The sequence below is a fragment of the Aotus nancymaae genome, unplaced genomic scaffold (genome assembly GCF_030222135.1).
Source record: "Aotus nancymaae isolate 86718 unplaced genomic scaffold, 86718_ANA_hifiasm-v0.15.2.pri h1tg000003l, whole genome shotgun sequence".
NCBI lineage: Eukaryota > Metazoa > Chordata > Mammalia > Primates > Aotidae > Aotus > Aotus nancymaae.
Window position 1 is genome coordinate 2,397,845 of NW_026988414.1, and position 18,431 is coordinate 2,416,275.

Below are 18,431 nucleotides of genomic sequence, written 5' to 3' on the forward strand. Positions count from 1 at the left end.
TTTAGTAGAGACGGGGTTTCACCGTGTAGGCCAGGCTGGTCTGGAACTCCTGACCTCAGGTGATCCGCCCGCTTTGGCTTCCCAAAGTGCTGGGGATTTTACCCATTTTACAGATGAGGAAATCCAAGTTCAGAGCCAGGAGGTAGCACACTCCCGTGTCCCAGCTTCTCAGGATCGCCTGAGCCCAGGAGTTGGAAGCTGCAGTGAGTCGAGATCACTGCACTCCAGCCTGGGCGACAGAGTGAGACCCTGTCTCTAAATAATACACAAGATGCATTGAGTTCATCAGGGCAGAAGTGGAGAGGGCTGGCAGCCGGCCTGGCCAGGTGCTCCCCGGGACAGAGAATAAGGAACTGAGGACGGGACACGCGGGGACCCTGGTCCTCATCATTCCAGTCAGCGGGCCAGATGGTGACAGAGGTGGCCCAGCCCCTCCTCAGGGAAGGCGAGAGCCGGGCCGAGCCGGAAGGGGCAGTGGCTGATGAGAGCGGCGCTCAGGGGCGCCCAGCGGGAGTCGGGCAGCGGCAGGGCCGGAGAGCACAACCGGCGGAACTCGGACGGCGCCCAGCGGCCGCGGGCGGGATCGCAGGGCGAAGCCGGACCGGGCCGGGCCGGGCCCTGGCAGGAAGGGGCGGGCCCGCCTCGGTCTCGGATCTGGCTTGGCTCGGGTCCGCGACCTCCACTCCACTGGGGCCGCCCCCTGGACCTCGGCCCAGTCCGCCTCCCGGCCGCCCTCCGAGACGTCCTCCGAGCCGGCAGGGGGCGCTGTGGCCATGCGCTCTGCCCTGAGCGGGCGCAGGCCGGAAGTGCGAGGGTCACTTCCGGCGGGGGCGCGGCTTGGGCTGAGGAGGGGACCCGGCCGGGCGCGGGGACTAGACCGGCGGAACAGGCAGTGGCCGCTGGAGCAGTCTGGTCCGCGTTTGGGCATCTCGGCCTCGGCGGAAAGCGCAGCCGCCCTGCCGCGCGGGGCCCGCGGCGATGCCGTTCCTGCACGGCTTCCGGAGGATCATCTTCGAGTACCAGCCGCTGGTGGATGCGATTCTGGGCTCCCTGGGGATCCAGGACCCCGAGCGGCAGGAGTCCCTGGACCGGTAACTCGTCCCCTCCCGTGGGCTGGCCGAGGCCGCTCCGACCCCGCGGCGTCCCGCTTGACAGAGGAAGGGACGGGCGGAAGCCGGATGGGAGCGCGCGCTGCCCTGCGCTGATTCCACTCCCGCCCTTTGCAGGGCGGCGGCGAAGGGTGGGGAGGGCTCGAGGGCGGGGGCTCGCGGGGTGTCGCAGGGCCTCCGCCTCAGTTCCCACCCTGTCGCCTGCCTGTCCTGTGCCGCCCCCCGCTCGGGTCCTGGCAGGGGAGCAGGGCGGAAGCCGTGAGGCCTCAGAGCAGTGCAAAGGTGGGCTTTTGTAGCAGGGTTTGCACCTTCATAGACAAGAGCTGGTCCATCGTGGACCTACGGGAAAGGTGTCGGGGGCGATTCCGCATTCACTGCCCAGGGTACTGGGCGCCTGGGGTCCGTCAGCGGCTCAGCAGAGGCCCCGCCTTCCTGGCGCGGGGGCTCCAGTGGAGAGACTGCAGCGGCGCCCGAGGTGGAAGGGAGGAGAGAGGAGCAGCGGGAAGGGCGCTCAGGTGCTGGGGGGACGTCGGCCGGCATTTCCAACATGTGGTTATGATGAGTCTCCATCCAGGGACTCTGGTGGGAACGGTGGCATTCTTCGTCAATATCAGCTAAAGGTCTCAGTGTGAGGGGAGGGAGGAGGCCGCGCTGCTGTCCTGGCCGCGGGGGTTGCCGGGGCTGCCGTCCTGCAGCTTTGAGAGCGAAGGGCTTTCTGAGGAGGGAGAGTCAGAGTCGGGCTTGGGCTCTTGGCCTCCAGGGTTCCCTTCAGTCCCAGCAGCCCAGGTGTGTGAGGCTTTGTACCCAAGCCTGGGACCAGACTCCGGGCAGCTTGGGAGGAGAGAGTAGACAGGCCCAGCCCGTTCTCCGCAAATCCAAGTCTGCTCCGGTCTTTAAGAGATGCACCTGGCCCTCTCTACTTCAGAGCTTCTCCCAAACCTCCGTGCCCCACAGAGCTGGGGCCCTGCTTGCTGACTGCAGCAGGACACCAGAGGCCACGCACCCACGGGCTGCCCGGTCAGCCGGTCCCACAGCTGTGCCTACCCTCAGCCTCTCTCCTGCCACAGGCCCAGTTATGTCACCAGCGAGGAGGGCCGAATCCTTGTTCTCACCGAGCTGCTGGAGAAGAAAGCTCACTCTCCCTTTTACCAGGAAGGCGTGAGCAACGCCCTGCTCAAGATGGCTGAGTTGGGGCTGACAGAAGCTGCCGACGTTCTCCTGCGGCATGGGGCCAATCTCAACTTCGAAGGTCAGCCAGAGCCCCGGGGGTGGGGAGGCGGCTTAAACGTGGCCCTGTGCTGAGTGGGCGCCCATGTCTCCAGCCTCGGCTTTTACCGTTCTGAGGAGCGACTTCCTTCCCCGCAGTTTATTTCCTGGGTGGCAGCAACTAAGGAAACTCCCACTGGGTGGCTTCCCACCCCCTGCGGGTTTTCACATGGCTCTTCCCTCCTCTGTTCCAAGAGGGAGTGTTGCTGCTTCTACCGTGTGATTGATTAGCAAACTTTCCCCAGCTCCCAGATTAGTCCCCACTTCCATTAACGTGAAAATGCGGCTGCTGGCACTGTGCCCAGAGCTAAGGGAAGGTAATTTTCTGCCACTTAACTCTGAGCCAATTTGTGTCTTTTTCTCATGCCATAGGGAGAGGGGAGCACAGGCCGCAAGCACCGCAGGACATGCCGGCTCCGGCTCCTGAGCGCCAGGGATGGGGATGGAGCCGTGCTCCTTTCTCTCTGGCTTTCACCCCCGGGGAGGGCGGGGTTAGGAGACAGGCAGGGCTTCCTCGTAACCTCATGGGGGCCTGATGCCACCAGGCATGTCTCCTTTCCCCATCCGAAGACAGGCTTGGAGGCTGCTGGGCTCTTGGAGGGTCAGGGAGCTGAGACGGGAGGGCGGGTTCTGAAGCCAGTGACTTGGAGACCAGCTTGGAGAACCCGGCTGTTACTACCAGGCCTACAGAGTGGGGCAGCCACGGAGCTGCGGCCTAAATATGGCTCCTAGCTATCCCAAGGGGCACCGCATTTTATGGTCCTCTCTTACAGAAGAGGAAACTAAAGCCCTAACAGCTTAAGTAGCGTGCCCACTAGAACATCCCGAGGGCCCTCTGGTATCTGGTAAGACAGCTCTGTCCTAACCCTTGATGGTGACAGGAGCCTGGGCCTGTGGCTTCTGGACACTGGAGGTGTGAGTGTGGGGCTGGGCTCTGGGTCAGGGGCCCCATGGGAATGCGGAGAGGCAGGACCCACACGAGCTGCGTCTGCGCCTTCAGACCCAGTCACCTACTACACGGCTCTGCACATCGCCGTCTTGCGGAACCAGCCGGACATGGTGGAGCTGCTGGTGCATCACGGGGCCGACATTAATCGGAGGGACCGGGTGAGTGCCAGTTCAGCCTGCTTTGAAGTCGGGGGGCGGGGGGCCGAGCAGCTTCCCAGGCCAACCTGGCTGTGCTTGCTTGGCTCAGATCCATGAGAGTAGCCCCTTGGACCTGGCCAGCGAGGAGCCCGAGCGCCTGCCCTGCCTGCAGCGCCTCCTGGACCTTGGAGCGGACGTCAATGCTGCTGACAAGCATGGTGGGTGTCTCCTGCAGGAAACCAGGACAGCTGGGCCCCCAGGCACCTTGTGGGGGACCCCCAGGGTGCACCAGGATGACAGCTAGGTTGGCAGGCTGGATGCTGGCCCTGGCTGGTGGCACAGCACAGCTAGGCACACGGGAATTCTGCCGACTTGCTGCGCTCAGGCTTTCGAGAGGCAGTGCAGTTATTGTCCCCGTGCTGGCCCTCAAGGGCCATCTATAGGAAGAAACAGGGTATGTGTGCATTTAGCTTCCAAGAAACAATGGCTGCCCGGCAGGAAAGGCCCAGCCCGCATCTCAGGTAGCCTCTTGGGTCCTGAAAAATCCTATTTTTCCTGGCCTTTCCACTCCCCCTTCTCTGGGTGGAAAGGGAATAGCCAGAAGCCCGTCACCCTCAGCCCTCACCGGGCTGAGAGCTGTCTCTGAAAGTTCATCTTCTGACGCTCTGAGTGTCTGGGTTGCCCTGACCCGGGCTTCCTGGCCTCCCACTCCTCCTTGCTCTCCCTTCCTCCCTCCCTAGGAAAGACCGCTCTGCTCCACGCTCTGGCCAGCAGTGACGGGGTGCAGATCCACAATACTGAGAACATCCGGCTCCTACTGGAAGGAGGTGAGGCTGGCGCGTTCCGAGGCCTCATACTCTCACCTGTCGCTTGCACTTCAGTCTGCAGGCCGTCCCTGCCCCCTTCAGTGTGTGGCGCTGCTTTGTCAGGGCTGCAGGCCTTCTCCCAGCATCTCTTGCTTTATGGCTCTTCTAGGGGCCGATGTCAAGGCCACCACCAAAGATGGGGACACGGTGTTCACCTGCATCATCTTCCTGCTTGGCGAGACTGTGGGAGGGGACAAAGAGGAGGCGCAGATGATCAACCGCTTCTGCTTCCAAGTCACACGGCTGCTGCTGGCGCATGGGGCTGACCCCAGCGAGTGCCCGGCCCACGAGTCCCTCACCCACATCTGCCTCAAGAACTTTAAACTGCACTTCCCCCTCCTGCGCTTCCTGCTGGAGTCCGGAGCCGCCTACAACTGCTCCCTGCACGGTGCGTCCTGCTGGTCTGGCTTCCACATCATCTTCGAGAGGCTCTGTTCCCACTCAGGCTGCACAGAAGACGAGAGCCACATGGACATCCTGCACAAAGCTGAGACTGTCCTGGACCTCATGGTGACCAACTCTCAGAAACTCCAGCTGCCCGAAAACTTCGATATCCACCCTGTGGGCAGCCTGGCAGAAAAGATCCAGGCGCTCCACTACTCCCTGAGGCAGCTGGAGAGCTATCCCCCGCCCCTCAAGCACCTGTGCCGTGTGTCCATCCGGCTCTACCTTAAGCCGTGGCCTGTGGACGTGAAGGTCAAAGCCCTGCCTCTGCCCGACAGGCTGAAGTGGTACCTTCTTAGCGAGCACAGTGACTCCATGGAAGATGACATCTGACAGGTCTCAGGCTACAGGAATGGGGGCATGGGCAACTTAGGTCAGCTTGTTGGTGGAACCTGGGACAGACAACCTTAGAGGAGGGTCTTTCTTGATCTGGGAGAAGAGACGGGATCCTTCACGAGAAAAGCCAGCCAGGCAGAGCCAGAAGCTGTGATGACTCCAGTGGTGGTGTGGCTCCGTCTTCCAGAGACTGCCCCTTCCCCCAGCGGCATTCCAAGTCTCACCCATGTTGGAAAAAGGGACAGGGCTTAGATTTAAGTCATATTTATGTCCTCTGAATTGGAGGGCAGCACCAGGGCATTTGCAGAAGCTGGGCGGGACCAAGGCGCAACATTCCCAGGGCTGCGGGGATCTCGTTTGCCGCGCATGGCAGTACAGCTGGAGGTAAGGAAGCCAGGGGCGCATCGTGCGTGGGGCCGCCAGCAAGGCCTCACCCCTGCCCCTTTTCCTTCCAGGTTCTGTTACAGAGTGTGTCTGGTGGCTTCTGGGGGAGAAGGCACTAGGGGCCACCACAGGCTTGTCTTCATGGTATTGAAAGTCAAGCCAGCCTTTGCTGGTTGCTGTAGCTCTGGAGCCAGGTCAGCCGTGGCCCCACCCACCAGAACTGTGCTCGGGGGGGCAGCTGTGCTTGTGCCAAACCCAGGGCCTTGGCGACCATGACTTCTGCTAAAAAGCAATCAGGAGCACGCGGCTGGGACTAGCCCTCTAAAGGGTCTCCTGTGAGGCGCCCACTTTGGAGCAGGCTGAGAGCCCACTGTTCCGCCCAGCCGCGAGCCCTCAGTCCCTTCCAGGTTGCGTTGGTCATCGTGGATGGTGTAAATGCCTCTGAGGATAACTGAGGCGACTACATGACATATTTATAAGATTAAACTGACTTTGGCCTTAACAGTCCTCGTGTAACGTTTCTGCCCCGCCCTCCACAGTTCGGGATAAAGGCTCCCACGGCAGCAGGTGAGGAAGGAGGCGGCGGGTGAGGGGAGAAGCTGTGTTTGGGGTTTCTTTCCAAGTCCCTGCAAAGAAGCACCACTCCAGACTGGCCAGGGCCCCACACTGGGGGGGGGTCCCACTTTATTTTTATTTTTTCCGAGACATGTTGGCCCAGGCTGGAGTGCAATGGTGCGATCTCAGCTCACTGCAACCTCTGCCTCCCAGGTTTAAGCGGTTCTCCTGCCTCAGCCTCCCGAGTAGCTGGGATTACAGGTGTCTGCCACCATGCCTGGCTAATTTTCGTATTTTAGTAGACGAGTTTCACCATGTTAGCCAGGCTGGTCTCAAACTCCTGACCTCAGGTGATCCGCCCACCTTGGCCTCCCCAAGTGCTGGATTACAGGTGTGAGCCACTGTGCCCAGCCCCCATTTTATTTTTTACTTTAAATGCCTGCCAAGGAGCAGCCTCAAGCCTAGAGAAGAGTGAGACTATGGGCATCTTCCCTTGCTGCAGGCTGCTGTAACGCTCAAGGCTCCAGGTCTCCACTGCCAAGTAGGACTTGGCACGTGAGCACCATAATCACATCACCATCGGGCAGCACCCATGGGTTCCACCAGCCCAGCTCTGTCCCTTCCCCTAGGTAAAGACCATACTTCTTCAAGTCCCCAACAACCAAGCTGGGGGTTGTTCCCTTCCTCTTCAGGCAGCCAGGCTCATGGCTGGAAGGCCAGGCTGGAGGCCCGGGATATCGGCTACTGGTGTGACCACCGTATTCCCACATCGGGGGACCTGGAGCCCCTACCACCCAACCCCATCTCACAGGGCAGCAGGGCCTGGGCTCCTGCCTCACCCACCCCACCGGGTCCCACCTTGCCTTCTGAAGAAAAGCCTGCATAATGAGTGGACAGCAGACAGCTATATTTAGTGGCGCCTTGACACTCATGAACCGCCAGCATGGCGCCTGGATCTTGCCCAGCTGCCAGTTCCCCCAACCCGAGCTGTGGTTCCTCAGTTCCTCCTGCCAGCCCCGGCTCATCTCAGGGCAAAGCTATAGACGTGGTAGATCTCGTCAGGGAGGTTCTCCTGCCTTTCCTCGGCCAGGAGGCTGAGGCCCGCGCTGTAGACGATCCTGCGGACCACGTCCAGGTCCCGGCACACGCTGCTGTCCACATCGTCCAGGATCACGCCTTCCTGGGCCATGTTGTCTTTGATGACAATGATGCCGTTGGGGCGGAGGCTGGCCTTGCAGCGCTGCAGGAACTCAGCTAGGTGCTGATCGGTGAGGTGGCCTGGGGAGGGCAGAGGCAAGGTTACCGGGCACGATGCAAGCGTATGTCGCCCACTGGATGGGATGTAGTTCCCAGCCTCCTCAGCCCTCTGTTGGTGCCCTGCGTTATATGTGGACTCATGGCCTTGCTGGCTCTCAGCAGTCCCGACGGGTTTACTAAACCCCATTCCATAGAAGAGGAAACTGGTTCAGAGGTCATCTCCCTAAAGACACACATTAAGCTAGAATTTAACTTGCTGGGGTGACTTCCAAGCCCTGCCTGATACCTACATACCATGCCCCGCCCCCCTGCCCCCAGCCAGGCTTGAATCAGAGGAGTGAACCCGGGATAGACTTTGGCATTGCAGGAGCTCCCAGACAGATGGCCTTCTCCAACCTAGAAGTCCCCACAGAGGCCTCTGAGGCCACAAAATACAAGGCCAGACCTAGAGTGTCCACAGCAGGCCTGTGCTGCCGCCTCAGGAGTGGCCTGCCTCAGGTCAGCAAACCAGGGCACAGCATTCGAGGTGTGCTGTCAGGCTAGGAGGGTACAGGGCTAGATACCGAAGCTTAAACTTCTCATCTTACTAAAAATAAAACCCTTAGGAAACACTTGCACTTCTCTGAACGCGTTAAATTACTGGCCATTAAAACTTTTTCAACAAAAAACTGCGCCCAAGTGGATGAAGCGGCACCTGAAGGAGGAAATCTACCTTTCAGGCCAAGTCTGTCCTCAGTGCTGGGAAGCACGGGGTCGGGGTGGGCGTGGGGGGATCGGGGAATCCTCACTGGCCCACTTGCTGCAGAAGCACAGAGCCCTGGTCCCTGACACCTTCTGGGGAACCCGAGGGGCATGAGACATACAGGTGGGCAGGGAAGGGCGGCGGGACCCTCACCTATCACCCACTGGATCCAGATCACGTCGTAAGAGTCGGGCTCCGGGGTGAAGTCCTGGAGCCCACAACAGAAGTAGTTCCTCACCCTCTTGCCCTCCTCCCCCAGGTAAGTCTTGGCTCGAACCAGGAAGTCTTCCGTGACGTCGACCATATCCACCTCTCTGAACAGCGGCAGGAGCAGCTGCTTGGTGATCCTCCCAATGCCTGCTCCGCAGTCCAGGGCGCAGGAAGTTCCTGTCTTGTTCGGGCCTTCCTAAAAAGCAGAGGCATATAACCTATCATCAGAGGGACCCTGTCACTGCACACAGGGCCCTTCCTCAGGAGCCCTGGGGCTTAGACTCAAGTCAGGACTCTGCACGAGCCGAGCACTGGTGGGAGGTCTGTGCTGGCTGCCAGCTTGCACCAAGTCCTGATTTGAGAGGATGAGCGTGGAGGACACACTGCTGGGCCATACCTTCATCTTTGAAACTTCCTGTAGAGACAGGATCTCATTCTGTTGTCCAGGCTGGAGTGCAGTGGTGCGATCATGGCTCACTGCAGCCTTGAACTCCTGGGCTCAAGCCATCCTCCCACCTCAGCCTCCCGAGTAGCTGGGACTACAGGCATGTGCCACCATGCCCAACTCTTTTTTTTGGCAGGGGTCAGGGGAGCGGATTTTCTGTAGAGACGGTGCCTCACTCTGTTGTCCAGGCTGGTCTCAAACTCCTGGGCTCAAGCAATCCTCCCACATTGGCTTCCCAAAGTGCTGGGATTATAGGAGTGAGCCACTGCCCCAGCCTCACTCTGTTGTCCAGGCTGGTCTCAAACTCCTGGGCTCAAGCAATCCTCCCAAATTGGCTTCCCAAAGTGCTGGGATTATAGGAGTGAGCCACTGCCCCAGCCCTGGGCCATGTATTTCTAAAACGAAAGCTCATTTCCACTTGAAGGTGGTAACTTGAACAGGTGCATGAATCTCTCCTGAGTCTCCAGGTAAACGACGGCAGGGCAGAGCAGAGTACGGAGAATGGAAGCGGGGCAACTGGTGAACAAGGGTGAGGGGAGGGAACGTGGAGGGGGAGGCACTGGGTGGGGCAGGTGACGAACAGAGCCTCCAGTGCCAGCCATGAGAGACGAGGTGGGAGACTCCGGGCCTGGGGGTCTCGGCCTGGTACAGAAAAGGCTGGAGGTGGAGGGGAGGGTGGAAACCATGGCATGTAACTAGGAGTCTTCGTCCAGAATGGCCAACACCCTCAGCCCAAACACCTGTGGACATGGCAGGAGAGCAGGGGTTTCCTCCCTGGCAAAACCCAACAGGTACAGAGAAGTTTGCCCAATTCGGGCACCTCAATTCTGCCTAACAGCCAACTCCTGTCTGGTAACCTTGAGGCTAAGTCCATAATCTAGAAGAGACCCCAGTGTGCCCACCCAGCCCAGCTCCTCAAGGCCTTGGGGTAGGTACCAAGAGATAGCCAATGGCCCTGCAGTGTTACATGCGAAAGGTGGCATCCCACACAGACTCGGCAATGCCATGAGAGCCACAGCCTCTCCTCCTGGAGAGCACGCCAGACCTGCCTACCCTCAAAAACCTCTGCAGAAACTTCCGGGAGCTGTTGATGTCGATGCTGGAGATGCGGCCATACCCCCCAAGCATGCCGTCCACCGTGGGCGGGATTTGCTTCCAGTACGTCTTGGCCTTGGAATAGAACTGCTCCTCGTCTTCTATCACCTCGCTCGTCATGCTGTCACCAACCACGGCTCTGCTCAAGCACCACGATCAGCAACTGCGACTCTCCTGGGTAAGGAAGAGGGTGTGAGTCAGCCGGTCCAGGGACCTGGCAGAAAGGCCCCCGGGGCAGAGCGCCAGTCTCACACTGGGCTTCACGAGTCACACATCCTGCCCAGTGCCGGGGGAGTCCAGGATGCCCGAATCTACTTCGACCCCTTGGATAACAGCATCTTCTGTGTTTCGCACGCAGAGTACCCACCCCGAGTCCTGGCTTCAAGTTCTTTTAATATTTTCATTTTTTTTTGTTGTTTTTGGAGACGGAGTTTTGCTCTTGTTACCCAGGCTGGAGTGCAACGGCGCGATCTTGGCTCACCGCAACCTCCGCCTCCTGGTTTCAGGCAATTCTCCTGCCTCAGCCTCCTGAGTAGCTGGGACTACAGGCACGCGCCACCGTGCCCAGCTAATTTTTTGTATTTTTAGTAGAGACGGGGTTTCACCATGTTGAACAGCATGGTCTCAATCTATTGACCTCATGATCCACCCGCCTCGGCCTCCCAAAGTGCTGGGATTACAGGTGTGAGCCACCGCGCCCGGCAATATTTTCATTTTTTCTGGAGAGCAGTGGCGTGATCATAGCTCAATGCAGCCTCCAACTCTAGAGCTCAAGTGACTCTCCCACCTCACCCTCCGGAGCGGCTGGGACTGCAGTTGTGTGCCACCATGCCTGGCTAATTGTTTTTTATAGAGAAAGGGTCTCACTACATTACAAAGGTTGGTCTTGAACTCCAGGCCTCAAGAGATCCTCCCACCTTGGCCTCCCAGAGTGCTGGGATTACAGGTGTGAGCCACTGTGTCTGACCTGGCTTCGAGTTCTTGACATGCTCTATATGGCACCTGACTCAGTGGCTTCTGGGAAAAGAAAACCCTGATCAGTAAAGACGACCACAAAGCAGACAGCACCAGCGACCCTGGGAGGGCCGGGGAAGTTCCCACGCCTGCCTTCCTCCGGCTCCGAGCACAGCAACAACTCGCCGTGGGGTCCGGTCCTCCGTTGGCGAGGAGCGGGAAGTCTGCCAGATGCCAGGCTGTGAACCAGGCAGACAGCCAGGCAGAAAACAACACTACAGATATAACCACACCTGCCGGGAGGCCTGCAGAGGAGACACATGAGTGCCAGCAGAGCCCAGCGGGAGGAAGTGGACACAGGTGTGGGGAGCAGGGAAGGCCTCCCTGAGGAGGTGACGTGGAAGCTGAAGCTGGTGGATGGGCAAGAGTAGGCAAAGCAGGCGCAGGAACGGCAGGGCTCTCGGAGGGAAGGACAGTCAGCCCTCGCGCCGCAAGCTCCTGGTCTCACAGGTCAACTCTAGCAATCTCAACTGCACCCTACAGGGCAACGAGCTTGAACCACCCTGAGGCTCAGCAGAGTGGCCCGGGAAGATGGGTGCGTCTGAAGCCTGTGCTGGCAGCGGTGGAGATGGCAGGGGACGAGGAGGCCACTGCCACGCAGAAGGAGGGAAGTAGAAAGCCTCAGCTGGGTCCTGGCAGCAGAGCCCAGGCCCACCTCGCCCTTCGGGACAGGATGACAGTTCGGCAGCTCCAGGCTCCACGGGCGGCCAGCCTGCCAGAGGCTTCCCACAGGCACAGTGCTGTCACCAAGACGCGCCATGCCTAGGCGCTGTTCTAGTGGCGGTGAGGCTTGCCAAGACCCCCTGAGAGCTCCAGTCCAGACAGACAAGGGAAAAAGGCAACAAAAATACAGAGCAGAAATAGAAGGATTCTCAGGTGCAGAGGAAAGTCAAAGGGCAGAGGAATCCTTCCTGAACAGCAGATGACGGGGAGTGCTGGAGGGGTGGGGCATGGACAGAGGGAGTGGCCGTGACAGCGCGGGCCATCAGAGGGCGGAGAGTGGAAAGGGGAGGGCAGTGTGGAAGGAGCTCAGAAGGGCAGCTGGGGCCTGGATGACGGCGGTCCGAGTGCACGCCGGGCACCAACTCTCAGCCGATGTGTTTCCCACAGTGCCAGGGCCTGATCTGACGGGAGGCAGACTGGGGATGGCAGTGGCCGTGCTAGTTGACACAGGAAAAAGAGCAGGAGTGGTAGGTAGGAATTCCAGCAGCAGCAGCTGCTCCATCCTGATAAACCCAAAGTAAATGGGAAATACCCTCTGCGGAAGACACGTGGCTGACTGGGAGCTGGAGCTCAGCGCCCTGCACACCCGGCCTCCACACATCAGGAGAGCAGGGGGTTTCTAGCAAACGCCTATCGCCAAAGCTGACAAATCGTAGGTCCAAGACTGTCTGCCTGATCCCTGGAGCTACAGGGTCAACACGGGAGAGTCCACACGCGGAACTCTGTGCAGTCCTCAAACACAACGAAAAGCTGAAAACCCTAAGACCAGGAATGCTTCAGGGGCTTCAAGAGAAGTAGGCAGAGGGAAACGGGAAAACTCCCTGAGAAGGAGCACGAGGCCTTCGGGAAGTGACTTACAGACTGTGAGCAAAGAGAAGGGAAAGAAAACGCAAGAAAAGCTGGAGAATTTTCTTCTTTTTTTTTTTGAGAAAGGGTCTCACTCTGTCACCCAGACTACAGTATGGCTCAGGTGATCCTCCCATCTCAGCCTCCAGGGTAGCTGGGACTGCAGGCACACACCGCCACACCTGGCTAATTTTTTATTTTCTGTAGAGACGGAGAGAGTTTTGCCATGTTGCCCAGGCTGGCCTCAAACACCTGGCTGCAAGTGATCTACCCGCCTTGGCCTCCCGAGGTGCTGGGATTACTGGCAGAAGCCACTGCACCAGGTCAAAAACTTTCATTGGCCACATTTGTTATTAGCCCCCAGCGCAACGGTGTATTCTGAACCTGTCCTGAAAGAGAAGGAACTTTCTGGCTGGGCACGGTGGCTCACACCTGTAATCCCAGCACTTTGGGAGGATGAGGTGGGAGAATTACAAGGTCAGGAGTTCGAGACCTGCCTGGCCAACATAGTGAATCCCCATCTCTACTAAATATACAATATACAAAAATTAGCCGGGCATGGTGGTGGGCGCCAGTAATCCCAGCTACTCGGGAGGTTGAGGCAGGAGAATCGCTTGAACCCAGGAGGTGGAAGTTCGAGATTGCATCACTGCACTCCAGCCTGGGCAGCAGAGCCAGACTCTGTCCCCCACCCCTCCAAAAAAAAAATAGAGAAGGAACTTTCCAGAAGCAGCAGGCCCATCCAGCCAGTAAGCTCAAGAATACTTCTAATAGATATACTTCTGCTTCCGTAACTGGTCAGCCTTTTCCGGAGACCCAGCCAGCCAGTGGGGGCACCAGGGAAAGGCCCACTGTGGCTATGAGAACAGATGGGACGGGGCTTCCTCTCCATCCCCGTGCCTGGCTCCTTCAGCAGATCTGAGCTTGCTTCACAAAGCCACACACCAGCTTTCTGAGGTACCAGAAGAGAGCTGATGAGACCCATGTGCCCTACCAGGGTTCAGCTCTTCTTAGATCTGTGATTGGGTCTTCTCACCCTTAATAGAACCCTTTGGCTGTGCCCAAAGAGAAGCTGATTAAATCTCTCTTCAGATTCTGGTTTTTTTTGAGATGGGGTCTTGCTATGTGGCCTGGGCTGGCCTCAAACTCCTGGGCTCAAGCCATCCTCCCTGCTCAGCCTCCTGAGTAGCTGAGATTACAGGCGTACGCCACTGCGTCTGGCTTCCCTCTTCAGATTCTTGAAGGGAAGAATCTGTAGCTCACAGACTGACCCCTCACTTCCCTGTTCACACACAGGGCTTTGGGCCACAGTGAAGAAAGGCTGCAATCCCTGCCCCTATCAGGGAGCCCTCCAGAGCAGCAGACTGGGAAGGACTTTGGTTCTAAATATTCCACATATACCCTTTCCTCAAGCTGACCACAAAGCTCCCACACTGGTGTCCCAGCACTGGGAACAATGCTGCAGCCCGTAGCTTAGAAACCCCGTCTCTATCAAAAACACACAAATTCCAGTACCTCCCAGCTGCTAGGGAGGCTGAGGTGGGAGGATCACTTGAGCCTGGGATGTCGAGGCTGCAGTGAGCCATGATTGTGCCTCCGCATTCCAGCTTGGGAAAGAGTGAAACATTGTGTCAAAAAAAAAAAAAAAAAAAGAATGAATTCTTGTTTCCGCCAGAACTGCCAATCCTCAAGACTGCTAGATGTGTCAGGGTGGCCGACAGGAAAAAGGGTCAGCAACCTGAATGTCACCATGTAGCTGGGTTTGGTGGCTGCTTACGTGGCTACAGTCTGATGGGGTAAAGACCCAGGTCAAGTGGGCTGCCTGCCCCTCTGCCAGTAGGCACCGTAGCAACCACGTCACAGCCCTCCATCAGTCACCCAGAGAGGATGGCATTCAAAACTACTTTCCAGCTGGGTGAAGTGGCTCGTGCCTATAATCTGAGCAGTTTGGGAGGCTGAGGTGGGAAGACTGCTTGAGCCCAGGAGTTCGAGTCCAGCCTGGACAACAGAGCGAGACATTGTCTCAAAAAACAAAAACGCTTGGTGGCTGGGAAAATTAAAGACAAAGATTAAAAAAAATGAAATACTACTCTTCCCCACCGTGCTAGCACAATTCCCATTTAGACTGGAGCGTGGTGACACAGCAACCCCGTCCCTCCCCCCGCCCACCAGTCCTGGCGAACTGAAGGTTTTGTATTCAATCTTATCTCCCGCCTGGCTTGGGAGCTCCTAGAGAGCAGTGGTAACATTGAGATTTATCATCGTGCTGCTCCTGCTTCCCACGAAACACAGATATTCAACAGAAAGTTCACTTCTGATCAGATGAACAGAATAAATCTGGAGCCAAACACTTACCAGGCTGTACTCTGTGTGCCTCCTCTCCCAGAATGCAAGCTTCCTGGTGGCAGAGACGTTACCTTGTACACCATTAGCCCAGGGCCGGTACCAGGTGGGCATGTGCTAATTGGCTGCTCAATAATGAAAGAATGGGCTTTGTGCAGCTAAAGCCATTTTTCACTTCTAAGAAAATCCTACAGACAAAAGTCCAACCATTCAAAGCTGGTAATACTGAAGGCTGTTACCGACAATGTAATTTTGTGCTTTACCAAAAGCCTTGTAACATGATTCCTTTAAATGTCAAGGTCCCCTGAATAATCAAATTTACAAGAATGCCATTGACACGAAAATTCTAGGAACAAGCCAGGGGAGGCACATCTAGGCCGGGAAATCGCTTGCCTGGCTTTGACATCTGCCCTAACAGCCGATTCATGAATAAATGTGATTCCCGAGGTCCTGGCTACGTTCTGCCTCCTGGTGTCCAGAATGGAGTGGCGCAGGAGGAGGTCCCTGAGTCAGAGAGAACAGAGAAGGTCGGTGGGCCCACTGCAGGAGGTCCTGCTACACTCCGGAGCACAGTGAGACGCCACGTGGCTATGCGGCCTGGGAGCGGGCCAGGGGCACAGCCTGGCTTGGTGTGCACTCTAGGCTAGCTGAGAGAGGAAGAGAAACCCCTAACGCCTGGTAGATGCCTGCTCAGCCAGTAAATGTGATCCTACATCCTTCACTGTCACCTGGCCGCTGCCGCCTCCTCCCTGCCAAGGTGTTCAGACCCAGGCAGCTGTCCAGCTACTGCGTCTCTGCTCCCAGGACCCATGGAAGAAAATGGTGCTGAAACTGTCACCCGCATCATCTCATCTCATTGTCCTCATGTAAATCTCTAAGGAAAAGCCTGCCTGAAAGTTACCTACACCCTCCCACAGCCCAGTAGACAGAGCCCATCCTCCCTGCATCTCTGTGGACAGCAGCCGGCCACAACAGCAGAGTGCTCTGAGAAAAAGAAAGAAAGGGAGAAAGGGAGGGAAGACAACAAAATAGGGGATATGTTTAAAAACCAACAAAGCCTCTGATGGAGTCACATGAACCAGATCTAAATCTCGGCTCTGCTCACTGGCTGTGTAAGCTCAGATAAGACATTCCTCAGGTTAGCTATAAGATGGGACTTTACAGAAAGGCTGTGATTAAAAGTGCATATGAAAACCTGAAACTGCTTTGCACAATGCCAGGCACATATTCTCTCTTGAGCTTAGAAATCTCTGTCAAATGAGATTCTTGTCAACTCTGCCCACCGTGGGGAACCAATGGGAAAACTGCTTTAGAATGCCATAGAAACTGTACTGCTGGACATCCCAGGGGGTTATTACTGGTATGCTGGGTGGCCAATTCAGCATCCTCAAACAGCTCTGCAAACCAGCAGGAGGGGGGAAGAGAGCGTCCTCTGCCAGAAAGCACAGAACCCCCACCAAGATTTTTTAGATGCTATCCTTGCGATCCTAGGGCTTCCGGCGTCCACCAAAACACTCCATGCATATTTCCAACCCCCGCCCCCCAGTCCCCATGTTACAGAGAGAAAAACCAGCACACTAAAGGAAGTGATGTGTCTTTAAACATACAAACCGGAAGCCGAGAACAGAATTAAGGAGGGAATCCAGGCTCCTTATCCCAGCCCTGATTCCTCCCAGAGGCTCATCCCATCTCACTGGCAATCATTCTATACACCACAACCACCCGTTACACTGTCCCTCCCCGCTGTCAAGGCCTCTCACACGAGCTGTGGCAATCCCTTATGGTACAGAGGAAAAAGCAAAGTCTGGAGGGAGAGATCACACAGTTGGTGGGCAGCAAAGCCTGGGCTTTTCGATATGGCAGCCTCCCTGCGGACAGGCTGACCTTGGCCGCAAGGGCTCTTGGCGACAGCTGTCATTTGAGCTGCACCTGTGTCAGGCTGGCGCTGGGGCAGGACCCCAAGGTTGAATACGACAGCAACTTCTATGCAACGGGCACTTAACTGTGCCAGGCTCTGAACTGGGCATTTTACCGATTCCTCCCACCCATCCTCCAAATGGGCGCTCTCCAAATCCGTTTCTCGGAGGAGAAACAGGCTCAGAGAAAGGGATTTGCTGCGGTCTGGGGATCGGGGTGGGGGAGTGCCCTGCCAGGGCTTTGGGTGCCTCGACTTTCCTCCTGTACCGACTCATGGACCGCTCCGTAGTCTCTGCCCAGGTCCGGCCCGCGGACCTCTTGGGGACGCGCACGTGGGGCCCGGGCCGGCCCGCGCGCTCGCGCCGGGTCACGTGACGAGCCGGGGGCCTCGGGGCGCCGAAGCAGTTGGGGTCGCGGCCTCCCCGCTCCCGGCGGCTGCCTCCCCTTCGCATCGCCTTGCGCTACTCACTACGGGCAGGGGCTCCCGGGACCGAGAGAAGAGGATGGGGAAGAGGAACGGAGGGCGGCGGCGGCGAAGACCCACAAGCCAACCGCAGCTCCAACAGACCACGACAAGACGCGACAGCTCGCGGCGCGCGCTGCCTTTGTCCGCTTACGTCACTTCCGATCTCCCAGGGCGGGACCACGACGGGCCCCGCCCCCCGTTCAGTTCGCCACGCCCCGTGGACTCCGTTTTTTTTTTTTTGAGACGGAGTCTTGCTCTGTCACCCAGGCTGGAGTGCAGTGGCGCGATCTCAGGTCACTGCAACTTCCGCCTCGCGGGTTCAAGCAATTCTCCTGCCTCAGCTTCCCAAGTAGCTGGGACCACAGGCACTGGCCACCGCGCCCGGCTAAGTTTTGCATTTTTTTAGTGGAGACGGGGTTTCACCATGTTGGCTGACTTTGTGATCCGCCCACCTCAGCCTCCCAAAGTGCTGGGATTACAGGCGTGAGCCACCGCGCCCAGCCAACTTCTTTTTAAAAATAGTTTCACTTTTTTTTTTTTTTAGGCTGGAGTGCAGTGGCGTGATCTTGGCTCACCGCAACTTCCACCTCGCAGGTTCCAACGATTCTCTTGCCTCAGCCTCCCAAGTAGCTGGGATTACAGGCATGCGCTACCACACACAGGTAATTTTTGTATTTTTAGTAGAGGTAGAGACGGGTTTTCACCATGTTGGCCAAGCTGGTCTTGAACCCCTAACTTCAAGTGATCCATCCGCCTCTGCCTTCCAAAGTGCTGGGACTACAAGCGTGAGCCACCGTGCCCAGCCTAACCTGACTTCTTCAAAAAAGAAGGAAAAAAATTGGCGACGGGGGTCTCATCCTGTTGCCCAGGTTGATCTTGAACTCCTGGCCTTAAGCGAGGCTTCCACCTTGGCCTCCCAGAGTGCTGGGATTACAGGCGTGAGCTACTGCGCCCAACACAGGTTACAGCTCAAAACTTGACTGACTTAACTTTGGAGAATCTGGAAGGACCTCCGGGACTGAAGAGAGCCACAGCATCGCCCTCTCCCCGTCCCCAGCATGGACGAAATTCATTTGGAGGCTGCCGGCTGGACTTCTAAAAACAAGTGTTGCGCGTGTTTTCAGTAAAAGGAGAAAAAAAAAGCCACTGGTCCTCAAATCCACCCATCTCCATTAGCATCTTAAAATAATACCGACCCCCCAAAAATAAATAAAATAGTCGGGCACGGTGACTCACGCCTGTAATCCCAGCACTTTGGGAAGCCGAGGCGGGTGGATCCCGAGGTCAAGAGATCGAGACCATCCTGGTCAACACGGTGAAACGCCGT

General features: G+C 57.5%; 2 protein-coding genes across 7 annotated transcripts; one reads left to right on the plus strand and one right to left on the minus strand.

Annotated features, from left to right (window-relative positions):
- The first annotated feature begins 978 nt into the window (after nucleotides 1-978).
- ASB6 (ankyrin repeat and SOCS box containing 6) lies at nucleotides 979-5,993 on the plus strand. 2 transcript variants are annotated; one of them, XM_012457985.2, is made up of 6 exons: nucleotides 979-1,091; nucleotides 2,177-2,358; nucleotides 3,376-3,482; nucleotides 3,571-3,679; nucleotides 4,202-4,288; nucleotides 4,437-5,993. In XM_012457985.2, exons 1-6 carry the CDS (start codon nucleotides 979-981, stop codon nucleotides 5,102-5,104), a joined length of 1,266 nt encoding a protein of 421 aa, XP_012313408.2. In that variant the 3' UTR covers nucleotides 5,105-5,993. The 2 variants fall into 2 exon arrangements, with proteins under 2 accessions (XP_012313408.2, XP_021529749.2); XM_021674074.2 differs by lacking the exon at nucleotides 3,571-3,679 and having other exon boundaries at nucleotides 4,437-4,633.
- A 148-nt stretch (nucleotides 5,994-6,141) lies between these two features.
- NTMT1 (N-terminal Xaa-Pro-Lys N-methyltransferase 1) lies at nucleotides 6,142-17,247 on the minus strand. 5 transcript variants are annotated; one of them, XM_012457986.2, is made up of 4 exons: nucleotides 17,108-17,247; nucleotides 9,754-9,969; nucleotides 8,199-8,451; nucleotides 6,142-7,324 (listed from the first exon to the last, which is right to left on the minus strand). In XM_012457986.2, exons 2-4 carry the CDS (start codon nucleotides 9,913-9,915, stop codon nucleotides 7,068-7,070), a joined length of 672 nt encoding a protein of 223 aa, XP_012313409.1. In that variant the 5' UTR covers nucleotides 9,916-9,969; nucleotides 17,108-17,247; the 3' UTR covers nucleotides 6,142-7,067. The 5 variants fall into 5 exon arrangements, with proteins under 5 accessions (XP_012313409.1, XP_012313412.1, XP_012313410.1 ...); XM_012457989.3 differs by lacking the exon at nucleotides 17,108-17,247 and adding an exon at nucleotides 14,734-15,847; XM_021674073.2 differs by having other exon boundaries at nucleotides 7,212-7,324; nucleotides 8,284-8,451.
- Between the last annotated feature and the right edge of the window lie 1,184 nt (nucleotides 17,248-18,431).